The following is a 16883-nucleotide window of genomic DNA, read 5'->3' as shown; positions in this document are numbered from 1 at the left end:
TATTCGCTTATTGCCAAAAAAAGATGATCTCCACTTTAGAAAATATTAGTTAGGGAATGAGCAAGAGGAGGAGGCAGTGTATCCCTCTCTTCCTCCCTCGTCTTGACCGAAACTGCAACTTAGGACGATGACTTACCTCCCATTGATTGAATTAAATCTAGTTATTTCTCAGGAGGAACCTTTTTTTCTCTAAACTCTTCCAGTTATATCAAAATTTGTCGCCACTTAGTTTACCACGTCCACTTGAACTACACGCATCCCTTTATTTAATTTCTTAGGTTTAAGGTTTACTCAAATTATTTGTGGGACGATGTGGTACAAACAATTTCCCTAAACCTCTATCGCTTTGGTCAAGTTTTCATTGAAACTCGCAATCGTCAGGGGCATTTCGGCTGCTCCAAAAACCTAGGATCTAAGTTCACTCATTTATTTATCGTGTTTTTTTCTTTTCCAACCTTTTAAATTTTTGAACTTCTTTACACTTATAGCGATGTAGCATTCACTCAAGTGAATCATGATGCCTTATCCAAGTCAGAAGTTATGATGCATTCAGTGAGGAGATAGGCAAAGCTGCTACATATTTGAATTTTAGTTTACCTTGTAAATAAGCAATGTAGAAATCTTTTATATCGGCACTTAAAGATTGTTTCGTCTACGTATAATGGGAATAATGGAAGATAGACCTGTTCAACATTTGTCGCTGATATGCCTCCCATATGCTAAATCAGTGCCAAAATACAGCTGTTTGTAATTTTGAAGGAAAAAGTAAACCAATTTTGTACCGCTTGGGTGTGTCTGAAAGTGAGACAGGGATTTGACATTCATGGTAAATGTGTATCTTCTGTGTTTTCGCAATTACTTTAAAATGTCACATTGCAATGTAAGAGAAAAAAATTGAATGCCGCTTTAACGCGTATTTTACTATCCTCACTTAAAGCATCGTACTGCAAGAATAATCCTAGCAAACTTTTGCGACTTGAATGTGGACAAAGCTATTTTATTATTTACATGGTTGTTGAAGCTAGGAACTAGGGTTATATATCTTTCTGTATAAAACAGTTCCACCTGCAGTCCATTTGCCCTTACATACTCGGAAGTACTTTTAGAAGGTATCACGTGCAGCAAAAAGAATTTATTACAGCCTAGTGACAAATTAAATTCATGTGTTATTGTCACTGTAGATGAAGTTAAAAACACCCTATTTTGAGAGCTTAAAGTTCTCTTGAATTCACAACTATGAGTAATAAAAGCTAATTCAAGCATTTCTGACATTTACTGCTCCGCCTCGAAAAAAGACGATCAAGCACTGGAGTGATTAGAATTGACTTGACTGATCACTTTTTGCTTAAAAATGGGAAGCTCACATTCCATTGTGCAAAAGGAGAGTTTTCTGGAGGTGATATTTCATACAACAATCTGTGCAAAGTGTGCTCCATTACCATTGGCAGATCCAAGCCTCATGGGTAGGTCCAGACCCTGTCACTTAAAATGGTAGTAGATGGCGGTATTACATGGCTAGAGCAGGATGTGATTAGTAATGGAGGTAATTGGTAGGTCTTAGTGTTGAATTTTAGCGTCCAACCCAGTGATTATTTGATTTGGAAGTGGAACGTCTGATTTTGGGTGGATGCGTCCATTCGCGTTGTCGGGCAGGGGACGAATTGTGCACGCCAAATTTCATGATAACTTTTGTTACTAATCCTCACAGATGGGAAGTGGAGGTATGAAGCTGTGCATTTGGGTGAAATTTAACCTTATACGTAGAAAGGTTAGGGGTGTTGAATTGTATGTACACTATTGTACCCTATAGTTCAAAGAGCTATCAAAGCAGTGACTAGATGTGGGTTCACCGCCGATGATGGTATGAAGCTGGTTACACAAAAAAAGAGCGCCATCTCCAAAAAAACCCCTTTTTTCTTATCCCTTCTTAGGTAATACATAAAAATAGTAACATTTTCCTAATAAAAAGTCTTTCTTATGATTTGCAGCAGAAGTTCGTTTCGACTTAAGCCCTGTCTATAAAATGGCTTTCTTCCATGGCACGAGGCGTCTTTAAAGTATGCTCTACCTATACGTAAGATTTTCTTCAACTTATATTTCTGAATATTTGCTGATGAAAAGCCAAACTGAATAAGTTCTCTGGCAACGTCAGATTAAGCTTTTGCTTTTGACTACTCTTTACACTCGAGTGTTGCATTATTTTATCATTGGGCAGGCTGCGCCTGTTGTAAACTCGGAATGTTCTGCTTAAATTATGGTCTGAAATTAGCTTTTAAAGGAAAAAAATGAAGATAAAGTAAGTGTATCTCCATTTTATGCGCTTGTATACCCCTCACCCACTTTGATTAAAGAATTATAGTCCCTGGGGAGAGAAAAAGTAGCAATCAAAATGCACAATACGGGAGCTTAGTGAAAATGGGATATGAGATTAGTTGAATTTTCTATAGAACTGTACAACAGAAATGTTACAGGAATGATCCCTTATAATTCTATCAGTCACTCGTGCATTTGATTGGGCGTAATGAATGTCCAATTAATGAAACAGCTTCTAACCAATAAATTCGCCACTCAGATGAGACACCATCGAAAAGCTAGTCAAGGTATCTCCCATCTTTGTATCACTTAAACTATTGGTGATTTCAAATGCCACTTTGTAAATAAGAGTACTTACTCATCTCTTTTTTACCTTTATTATACACCAATAAATCCATGAGTAACGGTAAAGTAGTATTTGGATTGGTGAACTCAGACATCAATGGTAAACACCTAGTAGTCCACCGGGTTTTAAGCAGTTTATTTAATACAGCTCCTAATTTTACTGACCTATGATGTACACTAACGTTGGACCCCAAAAGTGGTCCTGGGTCTCCCTGACCTTTCGTAGAGTCCAAAATCTTCAATACATGGCAGCGCGAGTTAACAAATGAAGGCCGCTGATATCTTCATTGGTGCTTCCAGGATGACGTATTTTTCGAAAATGGAAAATAACTTGAGTGGCCAAGACTGTGGGATTCTATTGCCGGCTTGACTGCATAAAGATAAGAAAAATTTTGCTGCTAAAGGGTAGTATTTTTGTTCAATTGACTGTCGGACCCTTTTTTGTTATTTGCACCTGTAACGGTTGTGTCAATGGGTAGATCAGAGCCACCCACGGGGTGTGATGAAGCGCAAACTATCCACGAACGGGCGGAAGTACTTATATTTCATTGCTTTTCATTTTTAAAAGATTAATGTACGATACGTTAAAAATATCACTGCCGATGATGTCCTCAAAGTGTAAACTGTCCTGATAAACAAATACGATTTCTAGCGGTTACCTTATCCCCAATCTCCTTATTATAACATGCTGATTAATTCTTTTCTAATTTGTTTTGTCGAATGGGACTTGTTGAAAATACGGCTAGTGAAAGGTCGCTTGGTGATACCTGTGAAGAACCTACTACTTCTGTTCAGAGTTGATGATAACGTGTAATAGTCGGCTAAAACTATGCTAAAATCACGTTTCTACAATATTTTGGGGAATGACTATCGTGGGTGTTATGAACTGGTGTTCGCCTATATAAACACGATCACTATTGGGACTCATTGGGAGTAAGCACGAATAGGACATCAGGAAAACGAGGCCTTCAATGGTGCCAGCGCAAGTTCTCAAGGAGTATGACGAACAGGTGCGTATCTGCTAGTCGAATGGCTGGAGTTCCAGGATGCTCACCGTTCATGCATATAACACTTTGAGTAGCCTTGACCTCAACGTTATTAAAAGTCCACTGAAGCGTATTCACTGGAAATCCACGTCATGAAAAGTTTCAAACTGTTCCGAAATACACTTTTGAGCAGCAATTGGCTGTAGGTTGAAATAAAAATGTCCTTCTGGGGTTGCAGATATCCCCCACAGAGAGTCAGAAAACAACAGGTTTGCACCCACACCTGGAAAGACAGTCTTCGAGGTAGTCATCAAGTAAATGCTCTCACATCAATTACATGTGAAGAAGAAGAGGCAAGGAGAATGGCTTTTTCCCTCCCAGAATGGGTATTCAAGCAAGTATTTGCTAGCATGCCATACCCAATGACAGACAAGCAGAGGTGACTGGAAACTGTCTATCCCATCCAATTGAAAAGGGTGAAGGAAACAATTGTGATTGTGGGATGGGACAATGTAGTCCCGAATAGTGCGGCGTAGTGTTGTGAGAATCGTAAAGACGGAGAGGCAGTGGCGATTACAGTTGAAGAATGCAAAGTTCACAAAGCGCCAAAGAAATGAGTCCATAAAATGGCACTGTCGGCTGCGCGCTGACATCTGCAGCCTGGTCTTCTGAATGGGAGCAGTTGACGATAGCCCCCATCATCCGAGTGAACATCAGTGCTCCTTATTGCCTTTACCAGCCTCCCCCCCTACAATGAGCCTGGTTGTCATACTATGCCTCAACAAAACAGCCCTCGCCCATCCATCGAAAAGTTTTCACTAATTACCATCCCAAACACCACTTCCACTGCCACATTTTATGAAGCCGGGTCAGGAGCAACATCCACGAACAACTTCTCATACTGTCGCAAAGACAAAAGTACACTGTGCAAGTCAACAACAGCACATTGAAACGAGGCTATCGTAACACATAAAAGACGGAGGAATACACTACGAGACGAAGACTATCAAAATAGGCAGTTATACTACGGGGCGTGATCTCGTTTACCCCTTCCACAGAAAACACCTAGTCCATGTGGATGAGCACACACACTCGAGTGTCACAGCGGAATGAGCAGCAGCAGCAGCAAATGCAGACAGCGTTCAACCCCCTACTCCTGGGTGGGGAAAAGGAAAAGACGCACTTGATACACTCCAGGCCAACGTAACTCACATACGGACCTGCAGATGCACCGCAAGCGCGACGACACCTGAAACGGCACCCACGATCGCAACCCCATGTCAACTTCAACGCCAGTAGCCTGTAAGATGGTTAAACTGCGGTTCACTAACGACCCCTATGTCACACTTCCCACCAAATACGCAATTTCCGAAATGACTGCCTGTCGGGAGTCTACAAGAGCGGCCACTCATCACCGCTAACCCCTTACCTCAGCCCTGTGATCCACGTCTGGCCATCAACTTACAGCCAGTTAAGAAAAAACACCGACCACTTTACCCAGCAATCTCATGACGGCTCAACGGAACTACACCGCTTGTTTCTTGAATACCACAATCTCAGCCACGTGAAGTTACCCAAGTATCCGCCCCACAGTTTCACACCACCCCCGAAGCAGACCAACTTCAACATCCGTCGTAACAGACCCCGCAGCAACTCGAAACGACGAGGGTGTGGGGTCCCAATGACCTCTCTTAACCAACCACTCCACGAGGCAACAGCATTGAGCGCAACTGGACTGAAAAGTAGGACCGTAGTGTACAATGCTGATGACCCAGAGATACAAGTGAATAGACAGCATTAGTACACCATCCAGTGACAATCTGAAAGCCACCACATCTCCAAAACACCACTACTGCAGCACAAATGCTACTACAAGGCCCTAATCTTCCCAAAAACTGTTGACCAAACCGTCGTGAATCACAAGTTCCGACATTTCACAAACCTATCCAGGAATTCGAACAGCTAATAACACTTCCACTTTGAGTCCGAAACAACTCCAGTGTCATCTCCTCATGGCATTCAATCACCCTACCTCTGAAGATGAGCCAGGCGCATTTGATACACACCAAGTGCCAACCATTCGATAACAGATCCCATCCTGCTGAACAACCCTAGAACAGGTGCCAGCCATCAGATAACAGTTAACGTAAGCATACGTCACGATCAAAACAAACGATCTTCACCATGGCCAACTGTCGATAAATGTCCATAATTCTGCAGAAACACTGCAGATACGAAGCGAGTGGAGATTCTTGGGGAACTCGTCGCACTCCATCGCAGGAAAACGCGCTGCCCAGGTATGTTAGAAACACTCTGTCCCCACCTCACAAAGTTGGCAGCCCAAATAGGGTAGGCAGCGCAGTCCACTGTTCCTCACTTGAATACTCCTAGGCTCCTTCACCCTGCGCAAGTTAGCCGTTAGCAATCCACCAAAGCGACTGCCCAACTGCACCACTAAAGCGGTTAATTAAGCGTGCCCAGTTCCTCACAACCATATCTACCTACGCATATTGTTAAAAATAACATTACTCTGATTACTCGTTATGAGCGGACTCCAGATTCAGCAAATTCCAAAAGTCCCTCGACAAGTCCAAGTATCGATGACTGCCTACCAGAGAGTGGATCCTTAAAACGCTCCACCAATCTCTTATTAACGTCGACTTCAGGCAGAGGTGAGAGACGCAAACACTCCATAGCCTTGGGAAATGGTGAAATTCGGGCCTTTCCCACGCTCAACACGACTAAACTCATTAATCATAAAATACGATTGTCAAATCTCTGGAGAGCTACATTTTGCTTGGGCCCTGAAGGTGAAACAGAAACAGTCTCTTAATGGAATAATCCCACCAGTTCTCAAATACAAGCTTGCAAACACTGGATGTCTACAAGCCTTATATAAATGCGACGGCATACCTTAAAGAATTGTGCACTTAGGCATGAAAAGAATCCTAAGTCAACTCCATGTCGATTCTTCATAGCACGAAGAAGGTGACAGCTGGTTTGTTCAATCCGTCCTACCTCAACACTGCGACACGAAAGACGACCTTTCGAGCAGAAGAAGCCAAACTAATAACAAATCAGCCCACGCGTATAAACCTGTCATAAACTGTGACAGTGCTTTATGTAGGTTACACCTAGTAACACCGGAGTCAGAGTCAACTCAAAACTAGGCTTCCAAAATGTTATCTGAAGCAGACACAAACAGCATTTAAAAGATGAAGCCTTTAAACCGGGATTTCAAACAACCTACTACAAATAGAAGAATCGCTAGCAAATTTTCCAAAACAAAAAATTTAACTTTCAAAAATACAACTGTATTTTTAAAAGACATTTTGCGTTTCGCAAGAAAGTATGTCAAATATATCTGCATAAATAGCCCTAGCACCACTCCGCCCACATTTTGATTCCCACTCGTTTAGACAAAATAAATTCAGCCTTTGTTTTAGTGTTTTATCTGTTTTTCTTACTTCCACGCTCACAGATTTTAAATGCTCTTTTACTTTTCTCATGTAGTAGAGTCTTGTTTAAACCTGTGTTCCCGCTACTTCCTTGCAGTTTCGTGGGTCTTGGAAAAATTTGGTGAGTACTATTTTGCCTCTTTGAATTTAATGCTCCCCCATTTTAACATATGGCTAATAATGGCAATCTGACCATTGTAGTAACGCAGACTTTTGTTCTGGTGTTGTGCTTGTGTTTGGAGTTCGCTAAATTTTGGCAATTTCTGTTAATGGGTTTTCCTTGAGCTGATTCAAATCATATTTTGTGCATAGACCTGTATTCCAAATAGCTATGCCAACTTTTTGGGCTGCATGGTATTAGTTGGAACTCTAGTTGGCAATTGAAGTGAAGAATTTTCTTTTTGCTCCTGCGACTGTTTCTTTCATACTTTTTGGCCAACGTAAAATCGGTTTAAGTGTGACTTGACATCGTTGGTTGGTGTTTTACTCCGACATGCACTTGTTAGTCACCTAGTGATTTGGAGTCACCATTGAGTCCGCTTTGAATACGTAACTGCATATACACATAAATGCTGCATTTATGCCTAGTGATTTTCCATCAGTATGTAAGGATATGACATGTTGGAGACCACTGCTGTGCTGATTTTACTAGATCGCGTTCTCTGATGTTGGATGCAGTTGATTATGCTAGTGGGTCGCATGTCGTGCTAAGTCATTTGTGGTTGAAATGCCGGAGGAGCCTTCTGTTGATGGTGAGGCACATGGTTAGAATGATTGGAAGTTACCGGTTGTTAAGTTATTACTTCTGGTCATTACGTGGTATTTGTCAGTATCTCACGATGACTACTTTGGTTTAGGGTCCACTTTTGATTCCTCAAATAATGCTTCCTGAGCCAGTTTTCAACTGAGGGCAAACCCTCTAACCTCGTGCATGTGATGGGTTGGAGGTATCGTAATAACTGTATTAATGGTGCTGTCTCTTTTTAAAAATAACTGGTTGTTTAGCTGCTCAAAAGCAATGGTAGGACCTGTTAATTTGCATCAACTTGATATCCGTTTTGTAACAAATCATCGCAATTTTGAACACTGCAGACGGCAATGAATAAAGCCACCAGTATTGGTTATAGTTGGGCTGGAGTGCATTTCACAAGAATGTATTTGTGTGTGCACGGGAATCGCTCGGCCGACCGCACATCTAAACTGGTGTATTTTTGCTTTCCAGTTTCTGGTTTTGCAGCTATTTCTTTTCATTAATCTCATCGGTTAAAATTGTTACAAGCCTGTATAGCCGTTGGAGACAATAATCGGAGTGTTGGACACACTTTATGCGATTCACATCATCAACGCCTATCTGAAAGTTGGAACTGATCATGATGCTATCTGTTATATCATAATCATGTCGAGTAATACCGTACCATATCCTGTATGTTGTTGGTAGTTAAAGTGGCGTAATGATTGTTAATGACAATTCTATCAGCTTCCCTTTGAAACCTGATCGGTAGTTAGGATGGTACCGGGTGGTGGCGTTTCAGTGGTCGACAACAGAAGCGGTTAGTAATCTATTATTTTTATTTAAATCTAGGTAGGAGATGGAGCAAACGTTATAATACTTTGGTCCATACACTTGGATGGTGAAGACATTATGAGGTCACCTCAATGCCCGGTTAATGTCGGGCGCACCAGAACTTTCGTAGTGAGCCTCATCGAAGATGGTCACTGTGGCGGACGTCGGTAGAGCTTATCGTGAGGCAGTGCGAATTGAAGTCATCTTCGCGACAGACGGAATCATTCTACCTGCTTTTGGATGTTTTCGACAAAGCTCCACCGGAGGAAAATTATTTGCTAGGATTAGGGCCCCTTCATTGCCATCACCGTCGGCCTAGGTGGAGAACGGTTTCCCTAGCCTCGCAGTTCTAGTCTTAACTGATGAGGCAGCTCCTACCTCCACTGGAGCTCAGGGCGTCGGCATAACAACAAGTAAGCGAATTCTAATCCCATTTTCATCACCATTTTCTACGTGAATTTGAACACTTTGGGTTGCATGATTGAAATGATATCATCCTTCCATGCCGTCATACTTAGCCTAAAATCTCTACCAGTATCTATTGCGTGCAGTGAGATGTCGAGGCCTTATGTGGGACTGACACAGTAAATAGCCAGGTGATTAGTAAACCCGCTTCACACCTCAAGGCAGCCCGTTTCAAAATGTGGCTGCCATTTCACTGCACTTAAGTTCTTCGAAAAGTCGTCGCATATTGCTTGAGGGCCTGTCGTCTGATGAACAGAGACGGACCAACTCCTAATGTAGTACATGTCGTTTGTTTGCTATCAGCACATGGTAAAAAGGAGCATTTCAGTTGAGATACAAAGGAATCCATTAATCTCTCTTCGATTTCATTAGCTTGGTTGGCTTTACTCTGACGGATGATTATAATTGCATTTGTGGTGTCAACCTCATCACATCCTGGAGTTGGTGTTTTGAGATGCTTGTAGTCGTAGTTAAAACCACAAAATTTGCAGTTTACCCATTACTTTACATCTACTGCTATGAGGTAGCTTGCCGATGAAGACGACAAGAATACCATGAGGACCTACCATCAATATGGCTCCTTAACTTGTGATGGAATGGCCTCCAATTTATCCCTTATCAACCAAATCATTCTTGTAAATAAGTAGATCAATAAGAAAAGGAATGAATTTCCACCTTCCTTATTATAAATGAGCAACTTGTCCGTCGTCATCACCGATATTGCCATCACTCTCTTTGTCCTTTCAGATTGGTGGCAACGTGAGGTTTTCCCGTACCCTGTAAGTTGTGCGCACCTTCCCTCATTCCCGCATCTCTACCCCATTTCATCTCCCTCCGTTATTGCCACCTCTTCATATTTTCTTTCCTCTCTAGTGTCAAAACTACTTCAAATGAGAAGACAAACTGTTTCCGACTCCTTTGTTGCTTTTCTCGATACCAACCAATTTGCAATAGTGATTTCCTTTTTAATCAAACTTTTGTTTTCTACTTTCTGTCTGGACGGGATTGAGTGGAGCCCATTCCTCACCGGTATTGGTGCCTTTGATGGGAGGAGGGAATGGCGGGAGCAGGTGGATTCCATTTGCTTCATTGCCTGCCAATTTGAAGGCAAACATTGGAGCAGATAGTGGACCTCCTATTCGCCAGTCATATTTCTGTACACAATTGAATGTATCCAGTGACTTGCTACCCTTGATTTCGCACCCAATTGGTAAGTTTTTTGCGTTGCAGTTATTGCAGCCTTTAGCAAAATTGTGGCTAACTTGCAATCACAAAGACTGCAGGGTTTCGCTTCTGAACGACGGCTTGGTATTTCCCGGGCCTTTCGTGGATGCGATTTTTCCTCCCAAAAGCTTGCAGATGCTATGGATAGCATTAAATAAGGAGAATACAGATGGTATGGTTAGGCTTATTCATGGTGCCTTTCCTCCTCTGAAGCTGATGGTGTCTGATTCGTCGCGAGGTCCGCATTTGCTAACCCCCTCTAACAAACATGTATTACAGTAGTACCTACAAAGGTAGCATTTTAGTCAAGTTAGATGGGAAGGTTAAGTGAAAACAACGGGGGGTGAGTGAAATGTGTTTGACAGGTTAACATTTGTAACTACGACATACAGAGAAAATTTCTTTATGTACCTCGGTGTTGTAATAACAAATATTACGAAGGATAGATGCGTTTCAGGTTGCACGTGTTCCTCACTTTACCTTCGGTTATTTTAGGCCTCTCTTGTGAAATGCCTCCCCGGAAAGTCAAAAGTTTAACCCAGTTATGATGCACCGGAAGCATCTCCAAATAAGGGTAAGGTGATGGCAGAACAAAGCATTCCGAGTGATTCATAGGATTTGATTATGGCGATAAACTGCCATAGATTGATGCATGAAGTTCTGATAACGAAGAATCTCGTGTCACCGTTAGTTGAACTGCTGAAAGAGTAACGTGTCAGAACAAATTTTTACTCATGGGTAGTGGGAGTGAAGACAAAACAATTGGAGGAGAAATTGATGAATGCTAAGCAAGTAGATCCCTGTCTTGTGTGCCCAAGCGTTAGCATGAGGTGCCATGCGCGTCGACATCCGACCAATCAGATGCGATAGGCCGATTTGAGGCAGTAACATGGGACAGCAATATTTTGACAAATGGCTTGGACCCACAAATTGTCATACTTGATCATCATATCTGCAAATAAACAATCACGCTTTAATGTCAAACGGTGCTTGACCTCTCCGTCCACAATTGAACTTCCAATCTTTCCCTTTGAAGCATCGAGACAGGTGAGGGATGACTACGGATGGTCGCACGCAGGATTTTCTGTCAGACAAGTGATCTGGACGCACAAATACCCTTATTTATTCCTTTGCTTTTGCTTTCAACCGTCTTATGACCAAAGTACCATCTTTGTTGACAGCTTAGTCTTCTCTTTATACCAGTGAGGCTGAGGCATGCATCCATCAACACCGGATGTCAGTGCATTCTAAAACCTTATTTTGTACCTCACTGGATAATTTGAAGGTTACCTGCTAATTTACTAACTCGTAATGAGGGACGGCTTTGGTGTCCTTTTATCTCCATTCAGCGTTTCACGCTTTTTGGCACCACTTTACGGTCAGGTGTCTACGTTTGCCTTAGGTGGGTATGTGTGCGATGGACTGAAGAGGGATTTATTTACTGAGAAGAGGAAACAACAATCACGTTTGAGATCTGCCAACCGGATAAGATACAAGATTGATGGGTGTGGTAAGAACTTCCTTACTGTGAGCAATACAGGACTCTATACTATTAGAATTTATCGTGCAGATACCTTATACCACACCTCAGGATGGGAGGCATTTCTTCGGGTAATGAATATTACCTTATTTGTGTATCAGGTATTCTCATGCAAAACAGGGCAGACAGTTGGACCGTTGACATTTGGAAGTGAAATGCTCTTGAAAGGTAAAATTCAGCGCAGGAGTTTACCTCATTAGCAAAGGATAGAGAATTTCAAGATGGCATTTTTAGTAATTGAATACTTCATTCAATGCAGCAGTCATATGGCTAAACCTTCGTTTTAATTTCGTTGGCACTTAAGACTCCGCTTTTGTAATTCTGCCATGCAGCATGAACTCCAGACCATCCCGGTAGCCCTCAGCCCATCTCTACGTTGGCAACACATGTACTGTCCTAGTAATATTACTTCTTTCGTCTTCAAGTAAGTCTTGAGCGCTACATTGGTGGCAGTGGACAACGAATTGGATCATAAGGGACAACTGCTATGAGTCCTGCTACTGGATTTCTAGACCACAACATGCCGAAAGAAGAGCAAAAACTGCGGAACGATGAATCTGTGACGTCTACCTTCGACAAATATCCCTACCCGTTTTTCTACAGGAGTGCCATCAGCTACAGAGAAGACACAAACCATGAATTGCCTGGAAAATTTTGTTACGGAGCTGCCTGCAGTGTCTGTATGAAGATATCAATGAAGCTAACAGGCGATACCTCCTCCACCTATCTACTAGCTGGATAGAACCCAAACAGGCATGGCTGGGTGGTGCTTAAATGAGAACAAAGTGGCGAGGAGGAAAAGACGAGAAACCCTGACTCGAGGAAATGATTTCAAATCCCAGTCCTTATTGCATGGCTCTGCTTTTTATGCCAGTATTCTTACGACTATTGATGCACATAAGAGGTGGCCTGCACATTCTCCGTGCCTCCAACGCATTTTCCAAACAGATCGAAACTCCAGATCAACTGGAATTGCTATGAGAGATGAGTGACGTTGCTGTTTAAAATCTTTTCAATTGTACGAAAACCCGATGGCTGGAACGGTTGGTTTGTGGCTGTTTTTATGACATCGCCGACTACGTTGTAGTGGCTGACATGGGAAAGTGACTAAGGGGAGCGCCGGGGATGACACTCAAAGGTGGAAGAGGCTATGCAGTGCTTGGATTGTTAGCTGGCCTCTTCGTTATGGTTACGTGGGCACTTGAGGTACCACCATTGTACTTTCGCTGGGTGGCATGTTCTCCGTACCATGTCAGTTGTCCCCCCAGCCCTCCCCTATGTCAACAATGCATTTTCTGCCCTGGTATTATGACCGTTTTCCACATCAAGAAAGATTCAGGGCGCCACATTTATGTTTATCAAGTGCAAGAACTTGTTTTGTTATCCCATAAAGTGGCCACAATTTGGGACCCTAAACTTGCTATCACATAAATCGGTCGGTTATGGCGGTTGTCCGCTGACAAGGCGTTTCTTCGCCGTCAGGAGTTTATTTAATATCGCATGCCTAGTTTCCGGCTTAGCTTTGTCCAAAACGATCTACTACAAAATAGCGGAAGATAACAGCTGGCAGAAATTTATTATTTTCCTCAAATCGTTTTTTAACAGATGCGATGTGACAATTCGGACAGGATATAAGCCCTGGACAAACAACAAAAACAACGTCAACCTCTTTTGGTTACCAAACAAATGCGTTTTCATTTTCATTAATCAGCTTATTTAATATGTTCGGGAGTTATGTATAGTTTGATGGAATTTTTCTTTTAAAAGAACTTCAGAAAAAATTAGTATTAAGCTGGAACGCGACGACTTCTAATAAAATGGGAAGTTGGACTTGATTGACTTTCCTATCTTCACCGTTTATGCCACTATCGTGATGTCATGCCTGTCCTTTCAGACCTTTCAATGGCACTGGATTCATATCCAGAACCTTGCAACATATAGCGCCTCCAGCAGTGGCCTAATCCTTGATCTCGCAGTTTCAAGGCCACGTCCAAACATCACTGAACTTCTTAATCCGGCGGTACTCACATCTGGAAGATTGTCAAAACCATATCCTAATCTCTTCTGCAATTTGACAAGTTATGTATGTAACAGGATAAGAAAAGAGAGGCCTGAAAGTGTGGCTCATTGGATGATTATCATTCTTCTGGGGAAATGGAAAATAAGGCTCGACGTCAGTATTTCAACAACGTGGAAGAGTGTGCAGCTCAAGCGTCAGTCATGCGTCTTGTCCATTTCGATGGATCTTCAGTTTCACCTTCTTAATTCAGCTCACTGTAGGGGTTCAGTAGCTTTGTACCTCTCAAGATAGAAAAAGGCTCTACAGTGAGGGCATTCTGAGTGACAATAGCCATTTCTTAATTTATGGAAGACTTTGCATAAGGTGTCCTAAGTACCCATTAAGTATTTATCCTTCTCTACCCCCTTTTTTTTCTTTTCTCTGCAGTGCAGACCTTCGCCTCAGTTGTTAGGCTTTGTTTAGAGGCCACCTTTCTGCACCGATTCGGTGATAAAACATCTGTATATCTTCTCAATTTTTTGGGAACCATTTATTAACAGAGGGGAAAAGGCGTTAAGTAAATACCCAACAAAAAGCGAAGCATACGTCTGATGGAATGCACCATCCCGGTGACAAGTGGTAAGACGGCAGCATCCCCGGGACTAAGCGGACGTGATCGCCTCCCATGGAGGAAACAAAGTCCGATTCCCCCACACCACGCAATCTAAGATGGATTCCATCCTCCAGGCTTCCTCACCCAAAGGTCTAAAAGCAGAGGTGGGTTAGAAGAGCAAAGAAAATACAACAGTTGCAGGCTAAATTCTTGATTTGATGGCTTACTGAAAGAGCCTAGCTCTAAGACATTTATGAGGAAAATGTAATGGTTTAGACGTCAGCGAATCTAGAAATTTAGTGGCCTTTTTCGGGAAACCTTACTCAAATGGCACATTTTAACCGTTGCGGTGTATTAAAATGAGTGAGATTTGAAATATGCATGTGTAGCGCCTCGAGACTTCCTTGCAGTTGAAAAAAGTCATAATACAAGAGAGTCGATTTAGAAGGGTTTGGGTCTATTGGCGTGGCTTAGATACCATGCCACCCAATGGCGACACAGAAGCGGAAGCTTAAGTGTCCTTGAAATCAATAGGATGAGCTGAACAAACAGTCCGGGTCCTACCCACATTATAATGAACGGATATGCGTGAGTTGAACAAACGCCCTAATACTCGTTATGATCCCCTCAGTTTGCCGAGCATTTGGATTCATCATATCAACAAGTGCTGTCTCAATCTGACGGGCACGATTCCGCACTGTCCACCTCAGGCACTGTGACTCATTTCCTTCAATGTTGAAGCGGAATCCTCTCATCAAGTCCGTAGTTTATCAACTGAAGCAGGTATAGTTTGCGTCTTGGATAGGGCAGAACACCACCCCGAAGGCCCTTGCCACATTGATGCTGCACCCAAGGAGGGGCAATGCACACAAAATGAATGAGATTAAACATATTTACTGACTGTCTTCATGAAAATGAGGCGAGTGACGTATAACTCTTCGTCACTTGACATTTAGCCCTAATTTAAGGTTTTAAAGGCATCTGCAGTGACATCTAGCTAGAGTAATGAGGCGATTGGTAGATACGCTGTGCCCACCTGCAATGCACAATACAGGTCATTGTGTAGGCCGGTAGGCGGATGGGACCCACACACTTGGTAATACATTACCAGGTGACAATGAGGGACAATGAAATTCAATGACCACCGGCAACTTCGTTCTCCGCGTCCTTCTCGTGGTTTATGAAAACGCGCCATATCCTTAAGGCAACTTCAAGTAGCTCGCTGTTTAACTAACTGACCGACCGACCGACTAATTGACACACTGGCAGACTGTCCAGGTGATCAATAGATGTGAGAAACGATTTTGGCATTCTATTCCTACTGCCGACGGGCGTAGCACAGCACATTACTCTGAGTTCTTATCGTATTAACTAGCTTTGAAGTTTAGTCTGAAATGCTGATTAAAACGCCTCGTTATTTGTTTGAATTAGAGGATTAACTTATTAAACTCGAATTAAAGCTTACTAATCACATTATATCCTTTTGCCGACTTACAAGTGTGTGACAGATTGATAACAGTTGGAAAAACGGTACACAGGTGATTGTTTATTTTGGGGAGTAAAACAAAACTAGCACATCTTTTAAACAACTTAACTTAAGTTCTTTTTGAAGTTTTGCCATTTTTTGCCAAAAAACCCAACATCCCAATTCTTGTGAATCCCTAATTTTGCTAATTTCGGGAGTAATTAAAGTTTCTGAAGAAAGGAAATTCTCGAACCTTTGGCACAATTTAAGCTTGGGATCTGGTCCTTTTAGATCTTTGACCACAAAATCATCACTTATGCGTGCATCGTGATGTTGGAACTGAACTATCAACGTGCAGCGGTGGTGAGTGGGCCAGCAGTTTGAATCTGGGGGGGCATATGCTACGTACCCTTGTAAATGTCGTATTAAAACGGTTCTAAATTTCAGCACGACAGAATAGGGCCGGCAGGGTCAGGTTTAATGAAGACGTACTGTGAGGCTTGTTTCACGGACAAACACCGAATAAATGAAGATCTTATTTTGTATCTGGGGGCTAAGTTAACTTGTGTTTCGCTCTGTCGCTTTATTGTTATTCACATACCTCTCCAGCTATATCAGCTGAATGAAGCAGCTAACAAAATCACGTCCAATAGAACCAATTTTAAATTTTGACGGACCCAGATTATAATCCAACAGAGGAAAACATCCGAAACCAGTAAAACTCACTGATTTGTGCGTCACCATGCACCGAGTCGCCAGTATCGGAGGTGCTGGGAATAGATGAGACGCTATTAAACGAATCGGTCAGGTGGGAGAAAATCGACGCCACAAAAGAAACAAAAGTTTAGCAATCACAAAATAGAAATAAATCTTTCGGTACTTTACCAAAATGTGAACTTGTACATCCAGAG

At 42.3% G+C, this 16883-nt stretch overlaps 3 protein-coding genes across 3 annotated transcripts in view; 1 reads left to right on the top strand and 2 right to left on the bottom strand. All coding sequences in view use genetic code 11, as the record gives it.

The window, feature by feature from the left end:
- Positions 1-1272, bottom strand: part of EGR_10203 (hypothetical protein) — a gene marked incomplete at both ends in the record, with an annotated part of 1783 nt that extends 511 nt beyond the window's left edge. Inside the window, 4 exons of the mRNA XM_024499452.1 lie at positions 456-521; positions 598-652; positions 873-992; positions 1087-1272. Coding sequence (XP_024346141.1) covers positions 456-521; positions 598-652; positions 873-992; positions 1087-1272 — 427 coding nt within the window. The remainder of the gene's footprint in view (positions 1-455; positions 522-597; positions 653-872; positions 993-1086) is intronic.
- Positions 1273-4500: 3228 nt separating this feature from the next.
- On the bottom strand, positions 4501-6395 carry EGR_10202 (hypothetical protein; the record flags this gene model as incomplete). Its single annotated transcript, XM_024499451.1, has 5 exons — positions 4501-4545; positions 4861-4944; positions 5266-5379; positions 5968-6098; positions 6257-6395. The coding sequence occupies 5 exons, from the start codon at positions 6393-6395 to the stop codon at positions 4501-4503; spliced, it is 513 nt and encodes a 170-aa protein (XP_024346140.1).
- Positions 6396-7132: 737 nt separating this feature from the next.
- Positions 7133-10258, top strand: EGR_10201 (hypothetical protein; the record flags this gene model as incomplete). The annotated part of the gene is given in 5 exon segments (XM_024499450.1): positions 7133-7223; positions 8689-8833; positions 8851-8985; positions 9006-9079; positions 9879-10258. The coding sequence occupies 5 exon segments, from the start codon at positions 7133-7135 to the stop codon at positions 10256-10258; spliced, it is 825 nt and encodes a 274-aa protein (XP_024346139.1).
- Between the last annotated feature and the right edge of the window lie 6625 nt (positions 10259-16883).

This window comes from Echinococcus granulosus (genome assembly GCF_000524195.1).
Source record: "Echinococcus granulosus chromosome Unknown EG_S00198, whole genome shotgun sequence".
In the NCBI taxonomy this organism is placed as follows: domain Eukaryota; kingdom Metazoa; phylum Platyhelminthes; class Cestoda; order Cyclophyllidea; family Taeniidae; genus Echinococcus; species Echinococcus granulosus.
Note: the sequence above shows the minus strand (reverse complement) of the source record. Positions and strands in the feature narration are given on the sequence as shown.